Source organism: Solanum tuberosum, unplaced genomic scaffold (genome assembly GCF_000226075.1).
Source record: "Solanum tuberosum cultivar DM 1-3 516 R44 unplaced genomic scaffold, SolTub_3.0 scf00800, whole genome shotgun sequence".
NCBI classification, from domain to species: Eukaryota; Viridiplantae; Streptophyta; class Magnoliopsida; order Solanales; family Solanaceae; genus Solanum; species Solanum tuberosum.
The window spans coordinates 71,016-81,321 of NW_006239709.1; the positions used below are offsets into that span (position 1 = coordinate 71,016).

The 10,306-nt window shown below is 35.1% G+C and overlaps 1 protein-coding gene across 4 annotated transcripts; it reads left to right on the forward strand.

The window, feature by feature from the left end:
- Window positions 1–1,882: 1,882 nt before the first annotated feature.
- LOC102586046 (vacuolar protein sorting-associated protein 2 homolog 3-like) lies at window positions 1,883–10,093 on the forward strand. 4 transcript variants are annotated; one of them, XM_015305465.1, is made up of 10 exons: window positions 1,883–1,957; window positions 5,238–5,272; window positions 5,460–5,510; window positions 5,643–5,756; window positions 5,849–5,920; window positions 7,340–7,411; window positions 7,521–7,601; window positions 8,819–8,854; window positions 8,975–9,030; window positions 9,841–10,093. In XM_015305465.1, the coding sequence occupies exons 1-10, from the start codon at window positions 1,906–1,908 to the stop codon at window positions 9,890–9,892; spliced, it is 621 nt and encodes a 206-aa protein (XP_015160951.1). In that variant the 5' UTR covers window positions 1,883–1,905; the 3' UTR covers window positions 9,893–10,093. The 4 variants fall into 4 exon arrangements, with proteins under 4 accessions (XP_015160951.1, XP_006367501.1, XP_015160950.1 ...); XM_006367439.2 differs by having other exon boundaries at window positions 5,652–5,756; XM_015305464.1 differs by lacking the exon at window positions 1,883–1,957 and adding an exon at window positions 3,061–3,135.
- The last annotated feature ends 213 nt before the right edge of the window (window positions 10,094–10,306 follow it).

Consider the following 10,306-nt stretch of genomic DNA (forward strand, 5'->3'; position numbering starts at 1 on the left):
TTACTCTTTGTAACACTAGAGTTACAATACTATTTTTGTAAAAATATTAAAGTGACTAGACTATGTGTTAATTAGTCCCCTCAGAAAATTGACTAGACTAGAGATCAAGATACGTGTACGTTGGCTGAATTGCAGTATTCAAATTTGAATTTTTAATTAGGAAAAACGGTTTTCATCAGCCAAAAAATGGTAAATTTGAGTCATTTGGCTTACGACAGGGTTACGTAAGAACTTGATTAACTCTCATTTGCTTTATGTCCTCGCAGATGTGAAGACCAAGTGGGAGTCCAGTTCCTGAGGAAGGAAGTAAATCGTGCAGAAGAGGATGGCCTCACTCAACGATTTTGACAGGTTTAAGCTCATAAGGTGTGATTGCATAATCTTTTTACCGTAGTGATAATTATGTATCGATCTGATTCGTTTGTGTTGGACATTGCAGAGGGCTGGTGTGGTGAGACAGGAGCTTGCAAAGCTTAAGAACTTTTTAAGTAGTGACACATTTGGGAATATATCTACCTTTGGAATTGTTTTGTTTTTCTTTTCCATTTTTGCTTGTTTTAGACGTGCTGGGAAATTATTTTTCTGATCTATGAATTGTGAACTGTTTGTTTCAAAGAATGTTTCATCAGTTATTTTCTTGTAATTTATAATAATTTAAATATATCGTAGTTATGTGGGGTTTTCTTGCTAACTAAACACGGTGTGTGGTGTGTCGAAATTTATACGTAGTCACTAAAGTATAGTAAAGTTATGCAAAATTTAATACATGAATACTTATGTCTTAATCAAATTAAACAACCCCTTAATTCGAATATTCTTTACTATCACTGATTAAAATTATATTAGGGTGTAAAAATTATTTAATAGTTCTGAACTTTGGCTTAAAAATCAAACTCCCCCCTCAACTTTGAGAAACAAGCATTCTTCCCTCTTTATTCTATGCAAAGTCTATTTTACCCTTGTCATTTTTAATTCTTCCACCATACAATTTTTTTTTTTATATTATATATTTATAATATTTTATTTTTAACTTTTATATTTATAGAATTTTATTTAAATTCATTAATTTTATAAAGAATAATTCTTTTATGAGCTTGTTGCAAAATAAAATGTTATTCATTTTTTTTTGACGAGAGGGAGCTGCTCGGATGGTAAGCACCCCTCACTTCCAACTCGAAGGTTGCGAGTTCGAGTCACCATGGAAGCAAAAGGGGTGGGAGCTCCTAGGGAGGGTAAAAAAAAATGTTTTTCTTTTTATGATTATTATTTTAATATTACATATATTAAGTACGAATGTATAAATGTATTATGTACATGCATATTTTATTTTTACTTATCTCTTAGACATAATATATTAACGTGCTTTTAACTTGGTGTCGACTGACATTTATACCTTCCGACTTATGGATTTGAACAAGTAGGCAGTTAAACTTGTATAAAATTGAACACGTAGATACACACATTCTATACATACCATAATATGTGTCATACATTACATAATACAAATTATTTCGAGTGTATCTCATGTGAATTGTCATGTAAAATGTGTGTATTACTTGTTCAATTATATATATATATAAATAATTTAATTATTTAGTTGTGCACACTCAAAGTTGAAAGACGTAGATGACAACTGAAGCCAAGTTAAAAGGATACGTTTTATGTAATTATTTATATCTCTTATTCTCTATTGTCTATGTAGATAAATAAATTTTGATTGTCATTAATAAAATATTTTTAAAATTATAATCAAAATCCGCACTAGACCCCACCCTCCTCACTAGACCCCACTTTGTGGGACTGATTTGGGATTGAGGTTTAGTTAGATTGAATGTTTTTATGATTCTTGGTGTTTGATCATTCATAATATTGAGCTCAAGATTTGATTTTTTTTGTTTGTTTGTTATGGCAGAGGCGCTTCGGGAGAGTAGAAGAGAACTGACTCATGCCACCAGAGGTAAAACAATTTTAAACTTTTGTTCCCCCTTTCCCCTGAAAACAAGATACATTGAGCTCATAGGACATCCATTGTCTCAAAATTGAACTATATGTATATGTGCAGAAGTGAATCCAAGATTTAAATTTGACAGGTTTGGTCTTTAATGTTCCTAACACATAACTTATTCGACTTCTGAAATTATGGTTGGGAATATAATACTCCTTCGGTTTCAGTTAGAATATAATTGTATTAAACATGTCACGTGGAAAGTTAGAATTAAAGAGTTGCCATATTCTTTTTTGAAACGGACTGACTTAGAAGAAAGTAAGACAAACAGATTGAAATGGAGGGAATATTGTTAAAATTTTAGTGGTTTCACACACACAAAGACATATATATCCATGTTCTGTATCCAAATAGTTGGTTCGGGTTAACCTGTTGCTAGTAAGCTACATCTGCCACTGTATATATATGTTATAGAAAGTTTTTCTTTTTATGATTATTATTTTAATATTACATATATTAAGTACGAATGTATAAATGTATTATGTACATGCATATTTTATTTTTACTTATCTCTTAGACATAATATATTAACGTGCTTTTAACTTGGTGTCGACTGACATTTATACCTTCCGACTTATGGATTTGAACAAGTAGGCAGTTAAACTTGTATAAAATTGAACACGTAGATACACACATTCTATACATACCATAATATGTGTCATACATTACATAATACAAATTATTTCGAGTGTATCTCATGTGAATTGTCATGTAAAATGTGTGTATTACTTGTTCAATTATATATATATATAAATAATTTAATTATTTAGTTGTGCACACTCAAAGTTGAAAGACGTAGATGACAACTGAAGCCAAGTTAAAAGGATACGTTTTATGTAATTATTTATATCTCTTATTCTCTATTGTCTATGTAGATAAATAAATTTTGATTGTCATTAATAAAATATTTTTAAAATTATAATCAAAATCCGCACTAGACCCCACCCTCCTCACTAGACCCCACTTTGTGGGACTGATTTGGGATTGAGGTTTAGTTAGATTGAATGTTTTTATGATTCTTGGTGTTTGATCATTCATAATATTGAGCTCAAGATTTGATTTTTTTTGTTTGTTTGTTATGGCAGAGGCGCTTCGGGAGAGTAGAAGAGAACTGACTCATGCCACCAGAGGTAAAACAATTTTAAACTTTTGTTCCCCCTTTCCCCTGAAAACAAGATACATTGAGCTCATAGGACATCCATTGTCTCAAAATTGAACTATATGTATATGTGCAGAAGTGAATCCAAGATTTAAATTTGACAGGTTTGGTCTTTAATGTTCCTAACACATAACTTATTCGACTTCTGAAATTATGGTTGGGAATATAATACTCCTTCGGTTTCAGTTAGAATATAATTGTATTAAACATGTCACGTGGAAAGTTAGAATTAAAGAGTTGCCATATTCTTTTTTGAAACGGACTGACTTAGAAGAAAGTAAGACAAACAGATTGAAATGGAGGGAATATTGTTAAAATTTTAGTGGTTTCACACACACAAAGACATATATATCCATGTTCTGTATCCAAATAGTTGGTTCGGGTTAACCTGTTGCTAGTAAGCTACATCTGCCACTGTATATATATGTTATAGAAAATTTCAAAGGGGAGTTATAAAATATGTTGAAAGGTACACACTATCTTTAAATATTGTCTGGCTGAAGCTGCATTACCTCAATTGTTATAACTTCCGTGATTAGTTATTCTATTTTAATTTCATTTATCATTGGCCTTTTCTTCACCTTTTCTATAATTTGATAATGTGTAGAATGATGAGAAAAAATGCAAGGGGCAAGGTAGTATTTGAATTGTATTTAGCATATTCGACCTTGGCATTTCATTCTCACTGTAACTTTTTTTTGGAATACATTAGATCATTAAGTAGTTGTAAAAGGAGGAGGCTTGCAGTTGGTTGATGCACGACCAATGTAAAAATAGTCAAAACTATGGTGTGAATACTCTAAATACTAAGAACTCATATTGTACCCTGCATAGTTTGGATTGAGACACAGTTGATATGTTATTAAATTCTTAGGTCATTGGTACTAGATGATATTGTGGGGGCTTTATGAGCTATGCCAATATTGGTTTGGATAGTTGATAGAAAGTATTATTAATTCCAATCAGAAAAGAAAGTAATGTTATTGTAAACCTAAGGTATACAAGTGAGATAAACAGTGACTCTACAGGCTTAGGGAGTAAATAGAGTAACTCACTGGCAGAGGATTTAACAAGTTTATTGATCTCAACATCCACACACACGAAAGCCTTTGGAAGGTCTTCCAAACAAGAGTAGGTCTTTTTGAATCTTTGTTTAAATTGGCCTGATATACCTTGTATAAGATGCTCCAGTTTTTATTAAGTGTCTTCTGCAGTAGCTGCTTGTATCATAAATGACAACCGTGCTTAATATTTTCTTTTGGATAACCATAGTGTCTTGGCATTGCACACACCTTGATTAATTCTACACGGCACTAGCACATGTACTGGGTAACTCTATCTACCAAGGCTTGTATAGAGAGGATGAAATCACCTAGTTGTTTGCCTCCTCTGGGAAGTGAACCTGAGACCTCATGGTTCTCAATCCACTTCATTGACCACTAGGCCACACCCTTGGGTGCCACAACAGTGTTATTACTTTCAACCAAGACCTTTCTATTTGTGCAAGGATGTACAAGATGTTCTTGATCTTTATTTAGGTTGGATTACCTTTGCATTTAGGAAATTCATTATTGTGTCTATTAGAGATTGAAGTATACAGTAAAGTCTTCAATAGTGAATTGCTAGATTCTTGTGCAAAGTATCTTTCTTTGTGGAATGGGGATGGGGGAAGCTAAATTGTCCACTGCCTGGATTGGCTCGCACAATTTTTGTAACTATGGACAAATTTCTTTCATTACCCATTTCTTTCAAATGAATATACATACATATGCCATCCATTCTACTTGGGCAACTTTATGTTAGCTTCAACATGTTAGGGAACTGGATGAGATGACGTCCAATCGTAGGTAAAGTAGGTTAAACCACGTTCTGTGAATGGGGATTTCATATGGTAATAATTCATTTATAAGTTGTAATTTCCTTCCCATCAGAAGACGCACACAATCTCTGTCAATATAGAGGGCAAGTTAGGAAGACCATCACACTGATATCCACAATTTTCTTTTTGGTGTGGAAGTGCTTCTTGTAAGTAACTGTTGAGTAATTCATTTTAGTTTTAATATTGTGATGTAGGTATTGAGAAGGAAATTTCTGCTTTACAATCAGAGGTATGTCCAGATCTTGTTTCTGATGACTGTTCTTGAAAGTGCATAGCGTGTGTTCATGAGATACACTTTTTTTGCGATTTTAGAGCTTGTATAACTTTTCATATATATCACACTTCCTTTACTTATGGTTCTTCACACGATATCACATCAATAAGAGATATTTTTATTTCTTTCTTTCATGGAACAGGAAAAAAAACTTGTTGCTGAAATAAAAAGGACTGCTAAAACTGGAAATGAGGTGGGTCTCGAGCATCACCCCTGGAGACTTAATTAGCAGTTGTAATTTATCGTGTTGCTGCTTAAGTAACAGCTGAATACTCGGATGGTACTATATCAATTAAAACTCATGTGTCATCTGCTTTTCTCTCTGCATTTTCAGACAGCAACAAAAGTTCTAGCACGTCAGTTAATCAGGCTTAGACAGCAAATAGCCAACTTGCAAGGTAGTCGGGCTCAAATGAGAGGTATAGCGACTCACACACAGGTACTCCTCCAAGTTCATGCTACATGCTTACTGATTTCAGTTCCTCATTCCTCTTTTACGGATGCATTTGAAAAGCTTAATGCCCATTGCAGGCAATATCTGCCCAATCTTCGGTTGCTGCAGGCATGAAAGGAGCCACTAAGGCTATGAATGCTATGAATAAGGTTTGATGGCCAAAGATCATGCTATCTAATTTAATATTTACATTTGATTGTTTGAGAGATCTGCATACGCTCTATCCTTCCCAGACCCACTTTTGGGACTGCACTGGGTTTGTTGTTGTTGTATGAGAGAATGAAGCATAAAAAAAATCTCAATTGTTTTTATTCTTTAAAAAAGAATGAAATATAAACTCATCTTCATACACACGTGGCTATAATTCAAGGAAATGGGGAGACCGACGAGGTTGTCTCATATCGTATTGGAGCACGGTGGATGAAATGGAAGCTCGGATCTAGTGTCCTATGGGATAAAAATGTGTCACTGAGACTTAAAGGTAGGTTCTATAGAGTGGTTGTTAGCCCAACCTTGTTGTACGGGGTTGAGTGTTGTCCAGTCAAGAACTCTCACATTCGGATGATGAAGGTAGCATAAATGAATGCTTAGATGAATGTTTAGGCATACTAGGAGGGACAAGGTTTGGAATGAAGATATACGGGACAAGGTGGGGTGGCCTCTATGGAGGATACGATGCGGGAAGCGAGTTTGAGATGGTTTAGGCTTGTGAAGAGAAGCACAAGCGCCCCAGTGAGGAGGTGCGAGAGGTTGACAGTGATAGGTCTAAGGAGAGGTAGGCGGAGGAAGAATTGGGGAGAGGTGATTAGACACGACAAGACACATTTCAGCTAACGAGGACATGGCCCTAGAAAGGAGAATATGGAGGTCAAAGTTAGGGTAGATGGTTAGTATGTAGTCGAGCGATCTCTCCCTTTCCAATGGTAGAGCGTGGGTCAAGCCTGGAGCACCTATCTACTCCCTTGCCAGTAGTATCACTATTGTGCTAGCATTATCTTATTCTCCAATTTTATTTTATTACTATTGTTGTTTCTTGTTCTTTGGTTTTCTTTACTATTTGATGTCAGTACTTCTCTGTCTTTAATATTTTCATCGTAACTTTTTTACGCTTGCACTTTTCTGAAAAATCATCTTTCTTGAGCCGATGGTGTATCAGAAACAACCTCTCTACCCACAAAGGTAGGGGTAAGGTTTGCGTACACCCCACCCTCCCCATACACCATTTGGTGGATTACACTAGGTATGTTGTTGTGTTCATCTTCATATACATGGAGATGAATCTCATGATGAGAGGGTTCTTGCACTCTTCACTGGTTGGTGGGATGCTACTTCTCGTTCTCTTGAACCATCTTAGCTCCTTGTGGATAAATTAAAGATGTGGGTTATATTGGGACTAGCAGTTTGATCTTTTCGTGTTTCTCGACTCCTCTTTTCTTTGTTCCTTTTTCTTCTTGCCTCCATTATTTGGTTTATTTTCATATTACTCATTAAAACATGGCCTTTGTGTTGTATGTGAAGTCACCATCATTCCTTCTAAATTTTAATAATTATCAGTTGACTCAATGCAGCAAATGGACCCTGCAAAGCAAGCGAAGGTGATGCAAGATTTCCAGAGGCAATCAGCTCAATTGGATATGACGGTAAGACTGATTGCACATTACCTACTGATTCTAAAATAAAATCATATCTCCTTCATGTCCACTCAGATTATTAGAAGTCAACTCAATAATATGGTGTTGGTATATGTAGACTGAAATGATGTCAGATGCCATAGATGATGCTATAGATGATGACGAAGCAGAAGAGGAAACTGAAGATTTGACAAATCAGGTATGCTTTTAAAATCCCCATTTTGTAATGACTGAAAATAGTTAGTGGACGTGCACCAAGCAATGTGTATTTACTTTATGCCAGTGTTTTAAAAGGCGGGGGCGTGAGGCGAGGCGTTTTATACAGTACAGGGCGAGGAGTAAGCCCCGAGACTCGGGGCGTAAGTCGCATAGATCTACGGGGCCTAGTCTCATGTAAATTCAATTTTATAGTTTTATTACTATAAAGTAAGCAAAATTAAACCTTTCAATGATTTTTGATTTTTATTTGAGATAAGTATTGATTATCAATAATGAAGAAAAAAAGTATTAATTACTATTTGAGAAATATCATTACACCAATAATAAAAATATGATTTAAAGCAAAAAAAGTTCAAAAAGATAAATTAAAAACGCCCGGGCGTACGTTTTTACACCCAGGACTTGCGTTTTTATGACCGGGGCTTATGCCTCAAATTTTAGGACTTACGTCTTATGGATCTACGTCTTTAATTTACGCCCCGGACCGCCCTGAGACTGGCCCTAGAACTCGCCCCAAAAACGTTTTTGAAAACACTGCTTAATGCTATCTTAGTAGTTGATTTAATTGAAAATATCCATTACGTATTGATTGCTCTAGTGATGCAAGTCTTCATAAAAACTCGCACTAAGTTTGGGAATGCTTATCCTTTCCTGTGAAAACCAAAGCTTCAAATACATCGGTCACCTAGTAAATAAACGATGGTCCTGCAATGTCATTATGGGTGTCTTTAGGATCATTGTCTTTTTAATAGAATGTATTATTCTGGATTCTTTTTGCCCCTAATATTTGTGATTTGTCTTATATATGTCGTTCACTAATCTGTCAGCTCATAAAAGCCCCCAATGTTATCTTCTATCTCAAATACACCCCTGAAATAAAAAAGGTCCAAATTTGTCCCTCACACTAAAGGTGGAAGCTGCGTCGGGGTATGTTTTGGACCTTTTTGATTGTTTAGAGGTTCAGTAGAGTCCATTTAGGACCCCAGGATCTCAGATTCAAATGGTGACGAAGTTTTGCACCATATATTGCATATGTATTTTCATTGAAAATGGAATGGCGATTGAATGTGGAATATTCTTTCTAGAAATCAATTAATTATGAAATGCATTAAAAAATATATATATACTAAATTTCTTTACACATGGTCCCACCTACTTATCGGCTTCTTGCTTGTTAACTCGATCTTATTTTTGCAGGTCCTTGATGAAATTGGAATTGATGTTGCCTCACAGGTTAGTTTTGCATTATTGTTTCACATTGGAAAAAGTAGTATTTTACTTGCAAGAAGGAAAGGTGTTAAGTGCCGACAATTACCGTGTTAAATTGAAGATCCCGTGTTTTAATCTGGACAGTTGTCAGCAGCTCCCAAGGGCAAAATTTCTGGAAAAAGGACTGAGGAATCAAGCAGGTTCGTCTTCATTTTCTTTTGATATAGTCTTTTTGTTACTTTATTGCCCTTAGTTTGCTCTGAAGGCAGGACTTGAAAGAAAAGTATGATTTATCTTGAACAATGAAGTTAAACCATAAAGATAGTGTAACGAAGATGAATGTGTGGTAGGCACACAACATGGGTTCAAATTCTATTGATGAATTAAGTTTGGTATTTTAATGGAGAAGGACAGTGGGAAGAGGCTCAAATATCCATCGAGTTTGAAGCTAGAAACAACATATTTCTCAGATATTCAAAAAAAGAAAGAAAAAAAAACCTACAGAGCTAAGTTTCATTCACATGCGTCCTTCGCTAGAAATTGCTAGCCTAGTTAAAGCCGTGCTAGTCTTCACTCGACTATCTTGGTGTTGGAGCTGTTGATCTGAGCTATCACTTTAATCTCAACAAATTGAGTGTAATCTTTAACAAGCTCTTGGCAGTTCAAACTTGCCAATTTGGTGAAACAATTAAAACCACAAAAATTGTAGGCCAACTTTGTCTGAGCTACTTTAAAAAATTGAAAAGGAGAGTATAGAGACTAAAAACGGAATACATAATAGGAGCTATTACAACTAGGCAATAATGGTAAATGATGAACTAATTTTGACTCAAGTACTACTGTGTCCTCGAGCAAAATTACTAGACATCTTGAGTGTATTGCTCACTGACAGATAAAGTATGTTGCTCTTTTGGTTTTCTATTTTTCTTTCCTGTAAATAATCATATCGTATTAGTATGAAGTGTTTTTTTTCATACTCTTTGATCTCATTAATCATTTCGTGCTGGCAGTTCGGGGATCGATGAACTGGGGAAGAGATTGGCTGCACTTAGAAATCCTTGATGTCAATATCTTGGACTAGTTCTTATGGAGTTTCACCACACATAAAGCATGATTACTGTAAGTTTTATGTACATAATTTTGCTCCAAGAATGCTGTGATGCAATCACTTGTTGGTCTTCTTTGAGTGATAAATAATTGTCCAAAAGCTACAAACAATGTATTTGTCATTTGATAAAGTCAATCTTGGCATGACTTCCTTTCTTCCCTTGTCATGAAATTTTTCTACTTTCATTTGCTAGTGTGTGTGCATTTTGTTTAAAACCTCGATTATTTCACCGGGTACGTGTAACCTCCCACCAACATAGGTATTGGGTAACTGTGCCACTGGTGGTTACTGGTTAGGCAGATGGGAGGTAATCACCTATTATAAGATAATTCGGGATTATTTATTTGTGTTGTTGACCCTCCATGTGT

Excerpts from the sequence above, each read along its gene's own strand:
- LOC102586046 (XM_015305465.1), top strand. The coding sequence starts at position 1,906 with ATGGCAGAGGCGCTTCGGGAGAGTAGAAGAGAACTGACTCATGCCACC. Across the intron at positions 5,757-5,848 it reads GTATAGCGACTCACACACAG|GCAATATCTGCCCAATCTTC; the intron begins GTACTCCTCCAA and ends TGCCCATTGCAG. Across the intron at positions 7,602-8,818 it reads CTGAAGATTTGACAAATCAG|GTCCTTGATGAAATTGGAAT; the intron begins GTATGCTTTTAA and ends TTATTTTTGCAG.